The sequence below is a fragment of the Scyliorhinus torazame genome, chromosome 6 (genome assembly GCF_047496885.1).
Source record: "Scyliorhinus torazame isolate Kashiwa2021f chromosome 6, sScyTor2.1, whole genome shotgun sequence".
NCBI lineage: Eukaryota > Metazoa > Chordata > Chondrichthyes > Carcharhiniformes > Scyliorhinidae > Scyliorhinus > Scyliorhinus torazame.
The window spans coordinates 114,569,292-114,592,728 of NC_092712.1; the positions used below are offsets into that span (position 1 = coordinate 114,569,292).

A 23,437-nucleotide genomic window follows, 5' to 3' on the forward strand; every position below is an offset into this window, starting at 1 on the left:
TTTTATTTCCTTTTCTTTTTGTGTACTTAACGACTTAACGATCTGTTGAGCTGTTCGCAGAAAAATACTTTTCGCTGTAGCTCAGCACACGTGACAATAAACAAAATCCAATCCAAATCCAATCCAAGTGGGAAAGCCCTAATTTTTGAACGGTGTCCCTTCATTCTAGACATTCCCGACAAGGGGAAATATGTCCCTTCAGATCATCTATGTTAAAATAAGATTACCTCTTATTATTCTAAACTCCAATAATATAGGCTCAACCTGCTTATCTTTCCTCATAAAATGAACCTTCGTCCAGGAATCAATCAAGTGAACCTTCCATGCACTCCTTCTAATACAACTATATGTATCATTTTGTAAATAAGGAGATCAAAACTGTATTCCAGGTGCCATCTAACTAAGGCTTTGTACAGCTGTAGCAACACTTATTCTCAATTCCCCTTACAATAAACACTAACCTTCAATTGTCCTTCCTAATCACTTGCTGCACCTCCATACTAGCATTTTGTGATTCATGCACCAGGACACCCAGATCCTTCTATACCAGAAAGTTCTGTAATCTCTTTCCATTAAAATAATGTTCTGCTTTTCTTCCTGCCAAAGTGGACAGGTTTACATTTTCTCACATTATACTCTATCTGCCTAACCTTTGCTCACTCGCTTAACTTATTTAAAACCCTTTGTACTTTCATTAAGTCCTCCGGAAAACGTATTTCCCTACCTTTGTGTCATGCACAAATTTGGCTGACATACATTTGAGCCTTTCATGGTTATAGACTGTAAATAGTGGAGGCTTCTAGTTACAACTTGCCAACCCCAAACTGACTGATTTATCCCTACTCTGTTTCCTGTTAGCTAACCAAACAATCTATTATCCAAGCTAAAATGTTATCCCTTAACCACGAGTTCTTATTTTGTGTCGTAACCTTTGATGTGGCACCTTATTGAATGTCTTTTGAAATATGAACACAATGTCCATAGGTTCCCCTTTATCCATGTTGCTTCTTCTAGATTCCGCAACCAGGGAAAACATCCTCCTGGCATCTAGTTTGTCCAGCCCTGTTAGAATTTTATATCAGCAAATTTCCAACCCGCTAGGACCTTTGCAGAATACAACGAATGTAGAAGATCTCACAATCTACTATCTCTGTAGCCCCTTATTTTAAGACCCCTGGTCAAGATGCAGGGAATAAAGCAAAAGGGACTTGACAGCAAGTCATGACAAGGGTTCTACCATTTCCTTTTCCCTACTGCTTCTTTTAAGTTCTTCCCCCCGCCCCCCGCCCCAGCCCACCCACCGGGAGGTTGGCATGGTGAGGCAATGGTTAGCACTGCTGCCCCATGGCACCGAGGACCCAGGTTCGATCCCAGCCCCGGGTCACCATCTGTGTGGAGTTTGTACATTCTCCCAGTGTCTACGTGGGACTCACCCCCCACAATCCAAAGATGTGCAGGGTAGGTGGATTGGCCTCACTAAATTGCCCTTAATTGGAAAATAAAGTGGGTACTCTAAATTAATTTTTTGAAAGGTCTTCCAACCTTTTTACCTCTTGATTTTCAAGTATTCTTGTTTTATTTTATTTTTTAAATGTCTCCCAAAGTATGAAGAAACACAAAATACCTATTCAACCCTTCCGTCAATTCCATCTTTCCCATTATTAATTCCCCAATATTCCCCTTTAAGGGACCAACATTCACGGAGTTATTTTTTTCCTGTTTAAAAACTTATTGAGTTTTTATGTTTTAGCTAGCTTTCTTGCATACTCTAATTCTCTTGTTTCAGTCATTCTTTAATGGCTACTAAAATATATCCAATCTTTTGACCCATCACTAATCCTCGAATTATTCGAAACTTGGACAGAATGTTCCGGGCCCACTGTGGCAGGTATCGCAAGCCGCTCAAAAGTGCATTTAATTTGTAGGACCGGAAGGTCATGCCGCAGGTGGAGCCAGAAAATGCCAGTCTTTTTCTTTAAATTGTGATTTAGATATATTGGATTATAAGTACTTGGTGAAGGGTTAAAATCCTGGGTTAGAATGTGTTTGACTGCTGCAGTCATGTTTACAAAAGGATCTGGGTTTGAAAGACAACCAAGTTTTTATGAGCCCGAGGTGCAATTAACCATAAAAGCATGAGCTAATGCAATTTTGTTTTGAGTTAATTAGATTTCAACTTAGTGAGATAATGTCACTGCTGGGTGGAGTTAAAGCATCAGGTATTTTGAGAAAGCATTTTCAATTGAGTTCTGATCTGGCTGAAGCTGGGACCAAGTAAGGCAGTTTGTTCTCATTGCAGGTTAGTTAAAAGAGTTAACTGTATTTAAAGCAGTGCAGACGTGTCTGAGGACAAAGGGGGAGCTAAACAAGCCAGTTGAAAACAGCTTTTGAAGACATCCAGCCAGAGTTTCGGACCTGAGCGAGATCTGTTCTGTAAAGCAGTATCAAGATATCTCTTTCTCAAAGAAAAACTCTGGAGAGCAAGTATTCCTCTGTGCCATTGGTATTTAGGGTGGATTGAGAACTGAGATGGTCTATTTTCTTGTTGTTTAAGTGGGAATAATTGAGTAGTACTGTTTAAGGGGTAATTGTAAACTATTTTCAGATGTGATGTTCAACATTTTAATACTGTGTTGGTAATGAAGTTCTTTTAAAATACCATATCCCTATTTATTGGTGTAATCACTCCTGGAGCAAAGTTATCTTTCCCCACAAATAGAAATTAAATATTGGAGATTTGGTCCAGTATCCTAGCCACTGTTAGGGTCAGGTCTGGGATTGTGATACAATTTAATGCTATTGTTAACTTCTTTGTTAGCCACTGATGGTGCATCCTTTTCATAGTCTTCCTTTCTCAAATGAATACATCTTTGTTAAGTGTTGTTTTTAATTATTTCATGGGATGTTTGCCTTGCTGGCTGTGCCAGCATTTATTGCCCATTCCCAATTGCCAGGGGCTGGTTTAGCACAGTGGGCTAAACAGCTGGCTTGTAATGCAGAACAACGGCAGCAGTGTGGGTTCAATTCCCGTACCGGCCTCCCCGAACAGGTGCCGGAATGTGGCGACTAGGGGCTTTTCACAGTAACTTCATTGAAGCCTACTTGTGACAATAAGCAATTATTATTAATTGCCCTTGTAGGTGGCTGTGAGTTCCCTTCTTGAACTGCTACAGTCCATGTGGTGTAGGTACACCCAGAGTGCTGTTAGGGAGGGAGTTCCAGGATTTTGAACCTGAAGGGTCAATGAAGGAACGGTGCTATGTGTCCAAGTCAGGATATTGAATGGCTTGGAGGGGAACTTCCAGGTGGTGATGTTCCCATGCATTTTTTGCCCTTGTATTTCCAGGAAGTAGAGTTTGTGGGTTTGGAAGGTGCTGTCAAAGGAACCTTGGAGAGTTGCTGCAGTGTATTTTGTAGTTAGTACACACTACGGCCACTGTGCGTTGGTTGTGTAGGAAGTGAATGTTGGACGTGGTGGATGGGATGCTATTCAAGTGGGCTGCTTTGTCCTGGATGGTCAAGCGTCTTGAATGTTGTTAGAGCTGCATTCATCCAGGCAAGATGGGGAGTATTCTATTACACTCCTGACTTGTGCCTTGTAGATGGTCGACAGGCTTTGTGGAGTCAGGTACGGAGTTACTCACTGCAGAATTCCCAGCCTCTGACCTCTTTAGTCACAGGATTTATATGGTAATCCAGTTCAGATTCTAGTCAATGATAACCCCCAAGATGTTGATAGTGGGGGATTCAGCAATGGTAATACCATTGAAAATCAAAAGGAGATGGTTAAGATTCTTTCTTGTTGCCGATGGTCAGTGCCTGGCACAAATCTAAGTAGCCCAAGCCTGAATATTGATCAGGTTTTGCTGAATATGGACATGGACTGTTTCCTTTTCTGAGGAGACATGAATGGTGATGAACATTATCAGCAATGAACATCCACACTTTGGATCTTATGAAGGAGGGAAGATCATTGATAAAGCAGCTGATGATGATTGGGTCTCAGACATACCGAGGGACATCTGCAGTGATGTCCTGGGACTGAGATTGTTGACCCCCAACAATCACACCCATCTTCCTTTGTGCTAGGCATGACTCCAACCAGTGGAGAGTTTCCCCCGATTCTCATCGAGCTCGGACTCCTTGAAAGCTGATTCACCTCGGGTTCAGCTTTTTGTCCATGTTTGGACCAATGCTGTGATGGGATCAAGAGCCGAGTGGCCCTGACAAAACCAAACTGAGAGTCAGTGAGCAGGTTGTTTCTGAGCAAGTGCTATTTGATAGCACTGTCGATGGCCCCTTACATCACTTTACCGATGATGGAGAGGAGACTGATGGGGCAATAAATGGCCGAGTTGGATTTGTCCTGCTTTTGTGGACAGCAGCAACCGGGGCAGATGCCGGCGTTGTAGCTGTACTGGAACAGCTTGGTTAACAGCGCAGCAAGCTTTGGAGCACAAAGCCTCAGTACTATTGCTGAAATGTTGTCAGTGTCAATAGCCTTTGCAGTAGCCTGTGCCTTTAGCCATTTCAAATTGATTGAAGACTGGCATCGGTGATGCTACAACCTCAGTAAAGGGTCGAGATATATCATCCACTTGGCACTTCTGGCTGAAGATTTTTGCAAATGCTTCAGCCTTGCCTTTCACACGGATGTGCTGGGCTCCTCCATCATTGAGGGTGCAAATATTTGAGGAACCTCCTCTGCCAGTTAGTAGTTTCATTGTCCTCCACCATTTATGACTGGATGTGGCAGCACTACAGAATTATGAAATACCTCCTCAAATGTCTGCCACTGCTTCTCTACTCTCCTATCTTTTCACCTATTTTCCTTGTTCACTTTAAGTGGCTCTGTCCTCATACATTTGTAATTGCCATTATTAAGCCACAAATCTTAGATCCACATTTCTCACCCTCAAACTGAATGTGAAATTCGATCATCTTATGAACACTGTTGCCTACAGGCTCTTTTACAATGAGGGATCATTAATGAACCTTGTCTCACTGCACATTACCAGGTCTGAATAGTCTTCTCTCTGGTTGGTATTATAGATTACAGCTCTAAACAATCAACCCGAATACAATCTTGTAAGGATCCTCCTGTTTAAACTCTTTGTTCCCTGTTTTCTTCTTTCTTCATTTAATTTATTTTTGCTATTACGATTTTTATCCCTTGACATTTTAATGGGCCTGTGCCTTTAATGCGGACTTTGCCTTCAATTCGAGCCGAAGCCTGGCTGGTTTAAACTGAGGATTGACCTGTGACCCTAAGCCAAAGCAGTCTGCATGAAGCTGTCTATAATTCAAACCAGCTGATTCCAGAGGACTGTGCTACTTTTAATTCAAACAAGCAGATTCCAGAACGACTTGACTGATATCAGTGATGACTCAGATTAGTGGACTTGGCATGGCGGCCAATGAGCTGGCTCAAAATACTGAGTTATGCTGCCACCCGGTGGTGATTGGTTCACTTCACTGGAATGATCCTCTCACCCCCAGGGTAAGGTTGGATTGTTTCAGTTTTGTTTTGAGTTCAGTGGATGGAAGGGGCCTCTCTGATTTTCTCTCGAGTACGATAAATTCTCTCTAAAACTTCAGTTTAAGGGCTCTTCTCCTGCTCTAACAATTCTGGGCATGGTTTTCCTCAGACTGCAGAAAAGTAGTCAGTCCACAAGCTGGAAAAAAGGGCTGATGCAAAATCAAATGTCTCTGGCAGCACGGTAGCACAAGTGACTAGCACTATGGCTTCATAGAGCCAGGCTCCCAGGTTCGATTCCCCGCTGGGTCACTGTCTGTGCGGAGTCTGCACGTTCTCCCCGTGTGTGCGAGGGTTTCTTCCGGGTGCTCCGGTTTCGTCCCACAGTCCAAAGACGTGCAGGTTAGGTGGATTGACCATGCTAAATTGTCCTTAGTGTCCAAAAAGGTGAGGAGGGGTTATTGGGTTACGGGGATAGGGTGGAAGTGAGGGCTTAAGTGGGTCGGTGCAGACTCGATAGGCCAAATGGCCTCCTTCTGCACTGTATGTTCTATGTACAGGAAGAGATGCAAACCTGGAGCTGAAAGCCCAGTTTAATAAAAAACTAAAGTGACTCTCCAGAAGAAATCCTAATGCTGTAAGGACCGAATATATGTTTCTGCTGGAGGTTCATCACCAACAGTACACCGGTGGCTTTGATCATCAGCGTGCTGGGGGACAGTCTGCTGCAAAGCATCCAACATTGAAAGCATGGACTCATCTTTCTTTTTATTTTAATCCTCATTATTTTCACCCCTTTCCACCCCTCTGTTTTTTTGTCTTGTGTATGCATGGGTACTGGGTGGGACGGTTCAAGGGGGGGCTAGTAGGTTAGCTTGCTGTTATTCCATAGTAATTACTGCCACCTTGGTTTGTTGTATATAAACAGTAATTGTGTTTAAACTTACAAACCTGGTGACTAAATTATTGAGCAGCCAAAGGTCAAAGATTTCAGGAATTTTATATGAATTACGGTTAATTCACTTGTGTTGGGACTCCAGGGCCTGTGAGGCTGGAATCGACCACGCACTAGCCCCAGGTGTCATTACAGTGTATGAACTCATCTTCCAGGCTACCTTTGCCAATCTGATTCTTCCAATCTACATGAAGATTAAAAGTACCAATGATTATTACAGTACCTTTAGACATAGACATAGACATAGAATTTAAAGTGCAGAAGGAGGCCATTCGGCCCATCGAGTCTGCACCGGCTCTTGGAAAGAGCACCCTACCGAAGGTCCAAACCTCCACCCTATCCCCATAACCCAGTAACCCCACCTAATCCCCATAACCCAGTAACCCCACCCTGCGGGCAATTTTGGACACCATGGGCAATTTAGCATGGCCAATCCACCTAACCCGCACATCTTTGGACTGTGGGAGGAAACCGGAGAACCCGGAGGAAACCCACGCACACACGGGGAGAACGTGCAAACTCCGCACAGACAGTGACCCAAGCCGGAATCGAACCTGGGACCCTGGAGCTGTGAAGCAATTGTGCTAACCACCATGCTACCGTGCTGCCCGTTTCTTGTTAATTTACCACGTCACCTCACGTGAACCTTTTCTCTCTGCCCCTGTAACTTTCTTACAAGTTCCCATTAGTTCATGCTATGTGCTCTGCCTACAGTGTAGCCACTGCTGGGGGAGCCTATGAACTACTCCCACAAGTGACTTGGTACCTTTTACTAGTTCTCATCTCTTCCCAAATTGATTCTACATAATAATAATCGCTTATTGTCACAAGTAGGCTTCAATGAAGTTACTGTGAAAAGCCCCTAGTCGCCACATTCCGGCACCTGTTTGGGGAGGCCGGTACGGGAATTGAACCCACGCCGTTGGCCTTGTTCTGCATTATAAGCCAGCTGTTTAGCCCACTGTGCTAAATCAGCCCCTGGTCTTGATCTTCTGAACTGAGATCATCTGTCACTATTGTACTAATGCCAGCCTCATCATGATCTTCTGAACTAAGGTCATCTCTCACTATTGTACAAACGCCACCCTTAATTAACAGAACTTGCACCACGACCATTTCCTAATTTCCATCCTTCCAAAATGTCAAATATCCTTGTATTTGCTTTGGTCACCTTGCAACCATATCTCTGAAATGGCTATCAGCACAAATATAAATAAATATGTATGAACCTTTAATTCTGTCTTTTTACCATTCTTCCCATCTCTGTCCTGAAGGTGCATTCTTAAGTTTATACACTCTGCCCTTCCTATCACATTGGTTATCATGGCTGGTTATCATGACCTGTGTCGCTACCATACTCTATTGTCTTATCGTTTCTTGTTAATTTACCACGTCACCTCACGTGAACCTTTTCTCTCTCTACACAGACTAAATCCCTCTCTACTGCTCTACCTATTTGACTCACCAGAATAGTGGTCACAGTACAATTCAGCTGAAGACTGTCACAACGGTACAGCTCTTACCTTGCCAATACTGGAGCAAGTGCCCCAAGAGTCAAAACCTATATTGCCTAAACCAATCTTTGAGCCACCCATTCAGTTATCATCTTATCTACCTTATGCCAATTAGTTTGTGGTTCAGATAGTATTCTAGCGATTATTACCTTTGTACTTCTGCTTTTTCAATTTAGCCCCCGGATGCTCAGAATCCCCAAGCTGAACCTCTTTCTTAGTCCTATTATTGTCATAGGTATCCATGTGGCCACAACAACTAGATCATCCCACTCCCAGTACAAGTACTTCTCCAGCCCCAGGTAGATGTCCTAAACGCCGACACCGGGCAGACAACACCGCTTCTGGACTCACACTCATGGCTGCAGAGATCGGTGTATATTTTCCTGACTATAACGTCCCCTACTATCACTACATTTCTATTTGCTCACCAACTTGAATGGCTCTCTGCACCATGATGCCATAGTGAGTTACCTACAGCCCCTGTACTTTTCCACACAAGCTGCAAAAACCTCAAACCTGTTGGACAATAGCAAGGGCTGAGGCACCTCCATTTCGACTTTCTCTATCCCCACACTTGCCTCACTGGCAGTCACAACATCCTGTCCCTGACTATGGCCAAATCAGAGGACCCGAGTCCAAAAGGTCTGATTGCCTTCAGGAACAAAGTGTTCAGGTAGTTTTTCCCTGTCCTGATGCAATGCGGTGTCAGAAGCTCAGCCTCTAGCTTAGAGTCAAAGTTCCTTAACTGCAAAAACTTATTGAAGCTGTGGTTGCCTTGGATCACACTAGGTCTACCAGCTCCTATATACTGCAGCTACTACAATTAACACCTTTTCAAAATAATCACTCAAGAATGGGAACACCACCATCTGGTCCTCTCCAAGCCACACACCATCCCGATTTGGAAATATATCGGTGTTCCTTCATTGTCGCTGGGTATAAATCCTGGAACTCCCTCCCTAACAACACTGTGGGAATATCCACACTGCATGGACTGCAGCGGTTCAAGAAGGCAGCTCACCACCATCTTCTTAAGGAAAATTAGGTATGGGCAACAAATACTGGCCTAGCCAGCAATGCCACATCCCATGAATGATTTTAAAAAAGAACTTATTCAAAGGACGATTAAACAAAAGAAAACGTACTGTTATGTATCATGAATTTCTCCTATCAAGTCCATAAGCGTAAAAAAGTTTCAGAATTCACCAGTGATATGAAAATGAAATGAAAATCGCTTATTGTCACAAGCAGGCTTCAAATGAAGTTACTGTGAAAAGCCCCTAGTCGCCACATTCCGGCGCCTGTTCGGGGAGGCTGGTACGGGAATTGAACCGTGCTGCTGGACTGCCGTGGTCTGCTTTCAAAGCCAGCGATTTAGCCATGTGCTAAACAGCTCTTGGTACTGAGGTAGAAATCAAAATATTCACAGCAGTGCTCCAAGCTTAAGGAAATTTGCTATAAAGATTAGGCAGCCATTACTCTGAAAATATTTGTGCGTTGGGCACAATGCAAATCTCAAAGACACGGACTACTAAAAAAAAGCTAAACTTGTTCCATCCTTCACTTTCAGGGGCACAAAAACTATTTTAAATGGGAAAATGGACGAATAAAATATGTGAAACCATCCCATGAAAGGAGCAACCAGCCAAGTTTTGATCAGGGATCCTTAAGATAAGCCAATGTTCATATTACTTAAAAATGGATGAACATCAGAAGCTGTGGATCCACTCGTGTGACGGGCTTTTCCTCAGCTCCGGCACAAATTCTATTGCAATCCACGGAATTTCTCACATTGTATCATGAATGAGAAAGAAGTACTCAATAACTCGGTTTAACTGCTAAACAATCAGAACTTTACAAACCTTTCTACTTTTTGCAGTTTAGGTATGTACCTGATCATAGTGCAGAGGTGGCAGATCCTCCCCACACACAGCTTTCTGTTCTGCATAGCAACGTTCCTGCAGCTCTTTGTCTTTAGCCAGAAAAAATCCCATCCAAGCACTGGTGGTGGAGGAGGTATGTTGCCCTGCCAACAGCAGACCGATAAGCAAACCTGCAATTTCATCGTCAGTCAGAGGGATACCGTCCCTGGAAAAAATATAGCAAAGTGAACTGAAGTACTACAGCATGAAATGACAAATATAAAGCATGTCTGTCATGAAGAAAAGAAAAACAGCAAAGCTGCTGCTTTCCAGATAAATAGAAGAGCAGAAAGAGGCATTTCAGCTCATTGTGCCTGAAGAGCCGGGTCACCAATCCGAATTCCAAACTACTACTCTACCGCTCTCCAAATTATTTTGCAAGTATATATCTAATACTCTTCTGAAAGATCATTATCCTTATAGACTACAAACAATACACAAACACATTCACTGGTTTTAACATGGGAGGAAAGCAACAAAAATCTAGACTGCACCAATACAATGGCTAAGAAATGTAGCATTGCGATTACATATGTTGCTCTTATTTTCCAACGCAAACAGCACTGTTCTTTGCAACTAATTTGAGAATGTGTTTGTCAGGACCTATTATTTTCATCGATTTAGAAATAAAACCAGCCTTTTAAAAATGTATATGCACCTTTGTCTTGATCCCAGCCGAGATAGAACATAGAACATAGAACACTACAGCGCAGTACAGGCCCTTCGGCCCACGATGTTGCACCAAAACAAAAGCCATCTAACCTACACTATGCCATTATCATCCATATGTTTATCCAATAAACTTTTAAATGCCCTCAATGTTGGCGAGTTCACTACTGTAGCAGGTAGGGCATTCCACGGCCTCTCTACTCTTTGCGTAAAGAACCTACCTCTGACCTCTGTCCTCTATCTATTACCCCTCAGTTTAAAGTGATGTCCCCTCGTGCCAGCCATATCCATCCGCGGGAGAAGGCTCTCACTGTCCACCCTATCCAACCCCCTGATCATTTTGTATGCCTCTATTAAGTCTCCTCTTAACCTTCTTCTCTCCAACGAAAACAACCTCAAGTCCATCAGCCTTTCCTCATAAGATTTTCCCTCCATACCAGGCAACATCCTGGTAAATCTCCTCTGCACCCGCTCCAAAGCCTCCACGTCCTTCCTATAATGCGGTGACCAGAACTGTACGCAATACTCCAAATGCGGCCGTACCAGAGTTCTGGACAGCTGCAACATGACCTCCCGACTCCGGAACTCAATCCCTCTACCAATAAAGGCCAACACTCCATAGGCCTCCTTCACAACCCTATCAACCTGGGTGGCAACTTTCAGGGATCTATGTACATGGACACCTAGATCCCTCTGCTCATCCACACTTTCAAGAACTTTACCATTAGCCAAATATTCCGCATTCCTGTTATTCCTTCCAAAGTGAATCACCTCACACTTCTCTACATTAAACTCCATTTGCCACCTCTCAGCCCAGCTCTGCAGCTTATCTATAGAATTTCATAGAATTTCATAGAATTTACAGTGCAGAAGGAGGCCATTCGGCCCATCGAGTCTGCACCGGCTCTTGGAAAGAGCACCCTACCGAGGCCCACACCTCCACCCTATCCCCATAACCCCTTAACCCAGTAACCACACCCAACACTAAGGGCAATTTTGGACACTAAGGACAATTTAACATGGCTAATCCACCTAACCTGCACATCTTTGGACTGTGGGAGGAAACCGGAGCACCCGGAGGAAACCCACGCACACACGGGGAGGACGTGCAGACTCCGCACAGACAGTGACCCAAGCCAGGAATCGAACCTGGGACCCTGGAGCTGTGAAGCAATTGTGCTATCCACTATGCTACCGTGCTGCCCATTATCTATATCCCTCTGTAACCTGCTACATCCTTCCACACTATCGACAACACCACCGACTTTAGTATCGTCTGCAAATTTACTCACCCACCCTTCTGCGCCTTCCTCTAGGTCATTGATAAAAATGACAAACAGCAACGGCCCCAGAACAGATCCTTGTGGTACTCCACTTGTGACTGTACTCCATTCTGAACATTTCCCATCAACCACCACCCTCTGTCTTCTTTCAGCTAGCCAATTTCTGATCCACATCTCTAAATCACCCTCAATCCCCAGCCTCCGTATTTTTTGCAATAGCCTACCGTGGGGAACCTTATCAAACGCTTTGCTGAAATCCATATACACCACATCAACTGCTCTACCCTCGTCTACCTGTTCAGTCACCTTCTCAAAGAACTCAATAAGGTTTGTGAGGCATGACCTACCCTTCACAAAGCCATGCTGACTATCCCTGATCATATTATTCCTATCTAGATGATTATAAATCTTGTCTCTTAGAATCCCCTCCAAGACTTTACCCACTACAGACGTGAGGCTCACCGGTCTATAGTTGCCGGGGTTGTCTCTGCTCCCCTTTTTGAACAAAGGGACCACATTTGCTGTCCTCCAGTCCTCTGGCACTATTCCTGTAGCCAATGATGACATAAAAATCAAAGCCAAAGGTCCAGCAATCTCTTCCCTGGCCTCCCAGAGAATCCTAGGATAAATCCTATCAGGCCCCGGGGACTTATCTATTTTCAGCCTGTCCAGAATTGCCAACACCTCTTCCCTACGTACCTCAATGCCATCTATTCTATTAGCCTGGGGCTCAGCATTCTCCTCCACAACATTATCCTTTTCCTGAGTGAATACTGACGAAAAATATTCATTTAGTATCTCGCCTATCTCTTCAGACTCCACACACAATTTCCCATCCCTGTCCTTGACTGGTCCTACTCTTTCCCTAGTCATTCGCTTATTCCTGACATACCTATAGAAAGCTTTTGGGTTTTCCTTGATCCTTCCTGCCAAATACTTCTCATGTCCCCTCCTTGCTCGTCTTAGCTCTCTCTTTAGATCCTTCCTCGCTACCTTGTAACTATCCATCGCCCCAACCAAAACTTCACACTTCATCTTCACATAGGCCTCCTTCTTCCTCTTAACAAGAGATTCCACTTCCTTGGTAAACCACGGTTCCCTCGCTCGACGCCTTCCTCCCTGTCTGACCGGTACATACTTATCAAGAACACGCAGTAGCTGATCCTTGAACAAGCCCCACTTATCCAGTGTGCCCAACACTTGCAGCCTACTTCTCTATTGGGGTAAGTGCACACCAAACAGAAACAAAACTCCCTTAATTCGGGACGAGAATAGCATTTCAGATTTAAATTAGAGTTTCAATGTTTTCAGCTAATAAGATTAGGTGCAAAATTTGTTAAGTTTAATGCAACTTATTGGAAATGTACAAGAATTCTCCACCGCGAAGGACAAGAGCAGCAGGTACCCTGGGAACGCCACCACCTGCAAGTTCCCCTCCAAGCCACCCCACTCACCATCCTGACTTGTAAATTGATCGTCTATCCTTCTCAGTCACTGGGTCAAAATTCTGGACTCCCTCCCTAGCAGCACAGTGGGTGTACCTACACCATATGGACTGCAGGGGTTTAAGGTGACGGCTCGCCATCACCTTCTTCAGGACAATAAATGCTGACCTAGCCAGTGACACCTATATCCCATGAAAGTATATATTATCTCCTCAATCACTTCTATAAACGGTGAACATTTTGAAAGCATAGGTATTCAAAGCTAGATTCTTACTTGTAAGCAGCATCTATTAAGGTCTGCAATATGTCATTCTCCTTCTCAACTGACTCCCTCCGTTTCTGGATCACCTTATAGAAGATATTCTTGATTTCTCGGTGTGCTTTATCCCTCCGCCTATCCAGGAGTGAAGAGGGAAGTTTTAATAACTGAAGAGAATGTAAAGATGTGGACAAAATATATTTACAAAGACAGCTTTAAATTATTTGACAAGAGCACACAAATTAGAGGACATTGACAGAGAACATCATGGGAAGTCATACATCAATGTGCACAAATCTGATTGTAATCAAAAACATCCCAAGGCTCTATTCAGACAATATGGTCTACCACTACATACAATCACACTATTTTAGCACTTGGTATTTTTCCTGTTCCATACACCAGCAATTCCATTAAACTTTTATGAAAAGTCACCAGAAAACTAGGAAACAGTTCCTCAGGCTGGGAGACATCTTCCCCACATACCTTAATGGGGGCAGCACGGTAGCACAGTGGTTAACACATTGTTTCACAGCTCCAGGATCCCAGGTTCGATTCCCGGCTTGGGTCACTCTGTGTGGAGTCTGCACGTTCTCCCAGTGTCTGCGTGGGTTTCCTCCGGGTGCTCCGGTTTCCTCCCACAGTCCAAAGATGTGCAGGTTAGATGGAATGACCATGATAAATTGCCCTTAAGTGTCCAAAAAGGTGAGGTGGGGTTACTAGGTTACAGGAATAGGGTGGAGGCATGGGCTTAAGTAGGCTCTTTCCAAGAGCCGGTAGCCGAATGGCCTCCTTCTGCACTGTAAATTCTATGATTCTATGGTTAAATGCCCATTCTGCATGAGTAAGCCTATTCAGCAGGAACAGTGCACACACACCTGAACATTTGAACCATAGAATCCCTACAGTGCAGAAGGAGGCCAGTCGGCCCATCGAGACTGCACCAACCCTCTGAAAGAGCAGACTACCTAGGCCCACTCCCCCCACCCTATTCCCATAACACCACCTAACTGCCCATCTTTGGACACTAAGGGGCAATTTTTGCATGGCCAATCCACCTAACCTGCACATCTTTGGACTGTGGGAGGAAACCGGAGCACCCACAGGGAGAAAGTGAAAACTCCACACAGACATGCCCAAGACCATCCAGGACAAGCAGCATGCTTGAATAACACCCCCCCCCACCCCCCCATCTTTAACATCCACTCCCTACAGCACCAATACATAGTAGCAGCAGTGTGTACCATCTACAAGACACACAAAAGCAACTCGCCAAGCCTCCTTCAACAGGATCTTCCAAAACAGCAACCTCTATCACCTAGAAGGCCAAGTGTAGCAGATACCTGGGAACACAACCACCTGCAAGTTCCCCTCCAAGTCACTCACCATCCTGACTTGGAAATATATCACCATTCCTTCACTATCACTGATTATACTCTGCAGTGTTTAATGCTTTTGTTCTTATAAAACAGCATTTTTCTTTGATTCGTCATAAAGAATACTACAGATTAAGTATTAATAGATTTTAAAACAGGAGTAGTAGATTCCAAACACACATAATATGCACAAGGAACATTAATATCGAAAACATGGAAATTCTAAATGATTTTTCTCAACAGTATCCCCATTCAAAGAATTATTCTACTTGATCCAGGTGTTGACCGAGTCACATGATTTGCCACTTTGCCCATTATTCATTACCTAAAACTGGGTAGAGGTAACCAACCAGGAAGAAGCCAGGCAGCATGTGTAAATCCACCATCAAGGTCAGCATACAGCTGTGCAACCTTCTCGTTGAGCAGGTTTCTGATCTCTTTACCATGTAAGCAATGGCTGGCTGTTAAAATTATCAGTTCAGATAAAGTCTCAAACAAATCTAAAAATGAACAAATTGGAAAGCAGTTAAATTAAAGGGACATTAAATAATGAAATGTATTTTGAACATTTATGCAAGGATATTACATATCCAGTATTAAGTGAAAACACATTCAGTTTTTCTGGAATTAATACATCCCATGATGACAGCCAGTTGAAATCTTTACTAGTTATGAAAGAATTCAAAATCCTAAATGCCTGCAATTTTAACTACTACCTTCATCTAACAGGATCAACAGTGTACCAACTTCAAAAAAACATTAAAAGCATTATAGTTAACACTTTAAATAGCATCCATTTGAATCCTAGCATTTAAATTAAATACAATTAACTATCAGCTGCATTGAGACATGCAGGGACCTGAGAGCTTATATCATCCGTAGTAAAAAAAAATTTAAATGGCGATGTTTAATTAATGTCAGAGCTGTGTGATGAAGTAAAATATCCAATACATACAAGGAAAATCTCCACAGCACTAAATTGTTCTCCACTGTATTATGGACAGATCTTTTGTGATATTACATAAGCAAAGTTGCTTGTTGAGCTATTGTATAAGGATCATGTTATGCTACATAATTCATTCAACATATTCTTTATTCTACTGCTAAAGTGAGTGTCCGCACTGTCGTGAACGCCGTCGCATTTCATGACGGTGCAAAACAGGGGCGTCATTCTCCGCCGGCGGGAGTCTCCGTTTTGCCGGCGCCCGGGGGTTTCCCGACGGCGTGGGGCTGCCCCACAATGGGAAACCCCATTGACCGGCCGGTGTTACGGAGACTCCCGCCGGCTGGTCGGGGCAGAAATGTGGGGGGCGGGTAGGAGAATTTCGCCCCAGGCGTGGGCACTAGCGATTCTGGCCCCCACAACCTCACTTCCTGGCGCACACTGGGGGTGGCGCCAACCCGCGCATGCGCAGTGGTGACGCGCCAACCCGCACATGCGCGGGAGCTTTACAGAACGCACCGGCCCCGACGCAACATGGCGCAGGGGTTCTGGGGCTGGACGCGCAACAAAGTAGGCCCCGGGGGGGGGGGGGGGGGGGGAAGAGAGGCCAGCCCGCCGATTGGTGGGCCCCGATCGCGGGCCAGACCCCAATGGAGCCCCCCCCCCGAACGGAGCGCCCCTCCACAGGCCGCCCCCCGACCCTTCACGCAGAGTTCCCGCCGGCAGCGACCAGGTGTGGACAGCAAAGGCGGGACTCTGCTTTTTCCGCTTGGCCCATCCGGGCCGGAGAATCGGTGGCACGGCCTCGTACAGCGGCCCGCGACCATCGCCGCGCCAAACGCGCCGGCGCAAATTGCGCCGGTTCTCCGCACCTCGGAGAATCGCGCGCTGGCGCCGGGGCGCCGTGGCACGGTTGCGGCGCTTCTCCGGGCCGGCGCAGAGCTGGGAGAAACGCGTCGCTTGTCCCTTAAAGGTCAGAACGTTTTTTTCCTTTATTCTTCAAGGGATGTGTATGTTGCTAGCAAGTCTGTTGTCCATTTCTAATTGCCCTTGTACTGAATTATTTGCTTCACTTTTGCAGAGAGCAGTAAAGAATCAACCACATTACTGGTCGAAGTCAGAATTTAACTGCTCTTGAATTTTCTAAATTCACTCAGAGGTTAGCAACATTTAGGTTCAAACGTCAAATGAAAGCCTCGAGGCAAAATCTAAAGGCCGGGTTGTGCCTGACTCGGGATGCGGCAGCCAGTAAATCTCGTCAGTGGCCTCGAGTAAGGTATACCTGGCTCGCCATGCCTCACGAGATCTAACAGGATCTCATGAAACATCGCAATCTGGATCCCGCCTACAATGGATGGGGCCTAAATTTGCATATTAAAGCGTGCAGTTAGGCACACTTCAATATGCACTCGCTGCATTTAACCAGCGCCCGGGATTGAATCCCCTTGCCAAGGAACCCCAGCCAGACGGAACAGCATTTGGGTTTCCCAGGCGATCGGAGGTCCCTGGGTGGTCAGCCTCTGGGGCAGTGTTGTAACCTAGCACTGCTCATGCCACCTGGCACCTTCGTGCCATCAGGGTACCACCCACTGTCAGGATGGCTGGGGCACTGCCATGATGGCATTTTGCCCCTGCCAGGGATTGGGCGGGGGACGGTGCTCAAGGACCCTCCCAACAGGCATGTTGGGGTGCTGGGTGGTGTCCGGGGGTTATGTTGGATAAAATCCCAAGGAAATGGGACTGAGTGCGGCCTCGATGGGGCGTCCCTCGTCGAGGCCCCAGAACGATGCAGAGTTCCGTTTAAAGCAGGATTTTTCTCAGCGCTGCAAGCACCAGGAAACACCCGGCTAAACGTGCTCGACATGGGACTCAGTTTCATTTCCATTAAATCGTGCCCCTGTTTCTTTGATTTTCTCTGGTGTGACACTAAATAGGCAGGCAAATGTGTTGGTTGTGCATATTTATATATGCAGTAAAGATCTTGCATAGGGCACACATTAGATGTCCACAAATCTTACTTCCTCGAAGATCTATATCAATCATTACCAATTGCCTATGCAAACATTTCTAATATGAAACCTCATCAATCAACATTTTACAATGGGAGCACTGTATGTAAATGATTACTGTATATAATCATTTTGCTTTCAATGTTTACTGATGAATCAACAGAGTTACACAAAAGGCTTTTTGTAAAAATGCGTTCTGTGCACCATTGTTCTTGCAAGTGAAATTTGAGTTACCAAGATAAAATATAAAAATTCAAAAATTACATATTTACACAAGTGATCATATTTGTCCATTGGATTGTCGATTGTGATTTTTAAGGCCTTAGGGCACCATATAGTTTCAAAATTGAAGCTTGAACTGAACATTTTTACCTCAACAGCTGGTTAGCGCGCTTCAAGCCCAGTAATGCATTCTGAACATGCAAAGTTTGCATGCAGGGAAGATTGCAGATTTTCACTGCTTTTTCCACTGCGACTTTAAGCACAACACTAACTGAATTCTCAACGCTTTTGTTACAGGCAATTGATGTAATTTATGTATCTTTTTCATTTCAGGCAATTATTCTCACTTGTGCCAATTTATTAACAATGACAGATAAGATGTGCAATCAGCTGCACCATGATTGTGGATTCTTCGTTAATGATTAGAAATGAAAGCAAAGTTTGTTGATTGGAAATAGACTTCTGTTCTTGTCATTCACTGTTTTATTATTGTTGAAAACTGAGTTTAAACAGTCTCAACCATTTTGAAGTTTAGGGAGTTTTCTTTATATAAAGCCTGTAAATTGTGTAATCAGTGAACTTTTGAAGATTTGAAGAAATACGTGTTTATGGAACTTCATATTTAGTGAAGATTATAACAAGTCAGAAAGTTCATTAATATTTCTGTACTCGGCGTGCATTGCCAGAATCAAATATCAGGAAATTGCACAGTACCAGAAATATAAATTTCCAGATAAAATTCCATTCAGGAAATTTACAGACCGGGAAACAAAGGTGGAGCTGTCTGCCATGTGTTGATGCTGCATTAACCCACTGAGCTGTATGTGGGTTATGCCATCGTTCCTTTCAGTACCTGACAAATTATAAACCAATGATTGCATTTGTTTTACACCATAAACACTGGACTTCAAATTTTAATCAAAAAGTTACGAAACATCTTTGACAAAGATTCATCCTGATTCGAAACGTTTGCTGTTATCTCGCCACAGATGCGACCAGGCCTGCTGGGATTGTCCAGCATTTTCTGTTTTTGCTTCAGATTCCAGCATCCGCAGTGTGCTGAATGTGTGAATTTCAGCTATATTGGATTATAAGTATTTGGTGAAATAAGGGTTAAAAGCCTGGGTAAGCACATGTTTGACTGCTGAAAACATGCTTTAAAAGATTCTTAGGTTGAAAGACAATGCTTTTGGGAGCCAGAGGTGCAATTAACCATCATAAAAAGCTCAGGCTAATGCAATTGTGTTTTGATTAAGGGGATTTCCTGCAGAGTTAATTGGTTTTCAGCTTGGTGAGATGATGTCATTGCTGGGTGGATCGAAGACATCAGGCCTTTTGGGAAAGCACTTTTAGTTCAGTTCTGTTTTGAATAAGGCTGGGACCGCAAGTCAGGTTTTGCTCCCCGCAGTTTAGTTAAAAAGAGACTAATAGTCTTTAGAGCAGTGTAGACTTGTCGGAGGACAAGGGGGATCTGAAACAAGCCAGTTAAAACAGCTTTTAAAGACATACAACCAGAATTTCTGACAGGAGTTAAATATTTTCTGTAAAGCAGTGTCAAGAGATCTCTTTCTCAAAGAATAACACTGTAAAGCAAATATTCCTCTGTGCCATTGGCATTTCAGGTGGGTTAAAAGTGGAGATGGTTTATTTTCCTGTTGTTTGTGTGGGAATAAAGATAGCAATTGAGGGTATTTTATTCACTGTATTGTTTAAGGGTAATTGTAAGTTATTTTCAGATGTGATGTTAAAGATTTTAATACTATGTTAGTAATAAAGCTTGTTTTAATATACCATACCCCTATTTCTTTGTGCAATCAGTTCTGGGGCGAAGTATCCTTTCCTCGTAATCTTACAAAATTTAAACAAAATATTTGGGTTTGAGTCCAGTATCCCAGCCACTGTTGGGGTCTGGTCTGGGATTGTAATTGCAGTAATTAGCTTTTATCTTCTGAAACATCTTTATCAGTCAAAATTGTTCATTCGGGACCTTGTGCTCAATTGTGATGAAACATTTGAATACTTACTTTTAACTCCACTGTCACCCCAGCGTTTAAAATACTCGTATGTTTCCTCTTCGATTAGAGAAATGTGCTGTTTAAATTGAGCAATGTTGAGACCGGTTTTCAGCATCTTCTTTTGTTCCAGAAATATCTTGTAGGATGAGGAAGCAACAGTGTGTTAAGTAATGAAGATCCATCAACATGATTTTCATTTATGGAAACAAGTTTATGCTTTAAAGTAATTTTCTACCATTTGGAACAGTTTCTTCTTAAATTACCATGGGGAACATTTTTCTTGCTCCCAAGTTGAAACATTTCCAATTTTGGAAACAATATTGGCCACTAGCAGGTGGGTAAAATCCAACAATGTGCCTCAACCCTGAATCATCTGTACTGCAACAGAATGGCAATCTAGCCCCAGCGCACTCCTCATTTCCCACATGAGCCTTTTGTTACCCTCAGTGAGATTGCCAATTTAATTGTATATTCTGAATTAGAGGGTATTCAGGCTAAAACTGAATGGAAACTGCTTAAGATTTCAAAAAAGGATTTTACAGGGAACTTTCATTCCATCAGGGCTGATTTTCAAACTCTGATCCAATTGTCCAATCTAGTGATCTAGTGCATCCTCTAAAAAAGGAATCCAGTAAATGGAAAGCAGTTTTAAGTCAATAGAAATATATATATTTTTAAATAAACTTAAGAGTACCCAATTATTTTTCTTTTCCAATTAAGGGGCAATTTAGCGTGATCAATCCACCTACCCTGCACATCCTTGGGTTGTGGGGGCGAAGCCCACGTAAACACGGGGAGAATGTGCAAACTCCACAAGGACAGTAACCCAGAGCCGGGATCGAACTTGGGACCTTGGCACCGTGAGGCAGCAGTGCTGACGTCAATAGAAATATTATTGGAATTGGGTATGAGACAGAATGTATGAAAAGGAATTGGAGAGAAATACTTGTGTATTCACCAAACCATAACCAATGATCATAGAAAGAAGTAAAATAATTTCCATTAATAAGGAAAAACTGAAAGATTATGGGGAAAGCAACACACAGAAGAAATGCCTAAGGGAATAAACTGAAGCGTTCGCTATCTCTCTCATTTCTTCTGATGGAGGTTTACCTATCTCCATGGACATTCAAAATAAATACACAATTAACTGAATTTGTTGAACTGAGGTAGATTGCTCTACTACATCAGTTAGCATTATTGAAAACGAAGTTAACTGAGAAACATGATCAAATAAAGTAGGCCACAAACGTTATGATCCTAAGGCTACGAAGGGTATATTTACACAGCTTGAAAAAGCTGATGTTCCAGACAAGTTCATCAATCTGTCGTTTGGTTCTGATCATGTTATACAATGCAAGGTCAGCATGCATGGGAAAAATGTTTTGTCAGCATTTCTAACATGCAATGGCTGGTTTTGACTACGTTTAGCATTGTTCCCCTAAAGGTAATGTAATTTTTGTGTGGCTATTATGTTCAAATGTTGTTTATTCAGCTGGATATTCGTCTGGATCAAGATGGTAGATGTAATCGGGTTAAAAATAAATTGAGCAACCCCATTGGTTTGCTGCCATCTTTACCAATGAGGATAAAAAGAAAGTTGACAGACTGAAAGGTTATGGGGTAAACACGGAAGAAACGTTATCAGAGAACATTTTTTAAAAAAATATGTTTATTAAAGTTTTACATATTACCAACAACCAACAAAACACAAGAATGCAAATATTGCAAACAAAAAAAAAGTAATTAACTTAAACACTATAGCTAAACCCCTTAACAGTTGACAATGTGTAGATCTTGGAAAAATGAAATAAACGATTGCCAGCTCAGGTAGAATCTCTCCACTGAACTCCTGATGAAGAATTTAATTTTCTCCAAATGGGAGGACATTTAGTCCCCCCAACCAGCCAGAGGCACTGGGCGGAACAGGAGACCTCCAACCAGGCAGTATGCGCCTCCGGGCTATCAGTGAGGTAAAAGCGACAACATCCGTCTCTGCTCCAGAGTGAACTGCCGGTTCAAATATGGTTATCAGTGGACACGGGATAACTCCAAACGGAGTATCTCTGATATGGTGCTAAAAAGGAAGCCCAGAAGCTGGCAAATCTGGGGCAGGACCAAAACATATGCACAAGGTCAGCTGGGGCAAGCAAAGAGCGATCGCATCTGTTCTCAACATTTTGAAAAAAAACCTCAACCTTGCACCTTAAACGAATCAGGCTCAGCCGGGAACATGAGGACGTGGAGTTGACCATGTAAATGCCTCTCTCTAAGCCTCCCTGGTGGGTATAGGGCCCAATTCACTCTCCTATTTTGCCCCCACCCCATTTGTAGGCAGGATGCTCAGATTTATGCATCACAGTAATAGGATTCAATAGGGAACAAGGTTGCCGCCCGAGTTAAGTATCGCGAGGATCTCACGGGAGGCTGCTTGGCGTTTAAATTGGTGAGCCAGTAGACTGGCCTTGCCCCGTATTTGTAAAAAGTACCCCTGGAGAGCTATATCTGATACACAGCCTTATTAGTGATTAGTGATGGGGCTGAAATCTTTTTTCTGCTTGGAATAGGATCAAGTGAGTACTGGTGATCTAAATCTACAATGGAGACCACCAGCCTCTGCTGCTCCAACCTCTTCATCTTTAGCACATGTGCACTTAAGAAATAATTGCCCCCTAATGACGCCCTTAAGAGCCTCCCACAACGTGGCAGGGGAAATCGAGTCGGACCTATTTAATTTGATGTAGTCGTCAAGAGGTGGATAGGCGTTTGCAAAATGTTTTAATCAGCCAGCAAGTATCCAGTTTCCGGGGTGGACGTTGGGCGAAGCCGGACTCCAGCAACAGATTGGCAAAGTCAGGGGCGTGGTCAGAAATTACAATTGCCGAGCACTCGGCCGCCAGCATTGAAGGGAGGAGAGCCCGATCTAAAATGAAAAAAATTAATGCGAGAATACAAAGAGAAATCCCTGTCATTCGGATGCAAAAAACACCAGGGATCTACCTTCTCCGCATCCCCCCCTCCCCCTTCCCCCCCCAATCTGAGCCATAACAGACAAAGCCTTGGCCATCCCTGATGGGACAAAAAGATTTGGGTTTACAAAGATCTAAGTTAGGATCCAAAACAGAATTCAGATCGCCTCCTAAAATAAGATGGTGTGAGCCGAGGTTGGGGAGGGAAGCTAACAGGGAGTTAATGAAATTCATATTAATCTAGTTGGGGGCATAAACACTGACCAGAACTACTGGGGTCTTCGGCAGGGAGCCGTAAATGATTATATATCGACCATTGGGGTCAGTCACAATCTAAGAAGAGGAGAAATGGGCTCTTTTTATTCATTAGAATCACCAAG

At 43.6% G+C, this 23,437-nt stretch overlaps 1 protein-coding gene across 1 annotated transcript in view; it reads right to left on the reverse strand.

Moving 5' to 3' along the window:
* Positions 1-23,437, reverse strand: part of cyp51 (cytochrome P450, family 51) — a 55,966-nt gene that overhangs the window by 13,735 nt on the left and 18,794 nt on the right. The window contains exons 4-7 of the mRNA XM_072508698.1: positions 20,098-20,224; positions 15,225-15,399; positions 13,539-13,658; positions 9,838-10,033 (exon numbers count right to left, since the gene is read on the reverse strand). Coding sequence (XP_072364799.1) covers positions 9,838-10,033; positions 13,539-13,658; positions 15,225-15,399; positions 20,098-20,224 — 618 coding nt within the window. The remainder of the gene's footprint in view (positions 1-9,837; positions 10,034-13,538; positions 13,659-15,224; positions 15,400-20,097; positions 20,225-23,437) is intronic.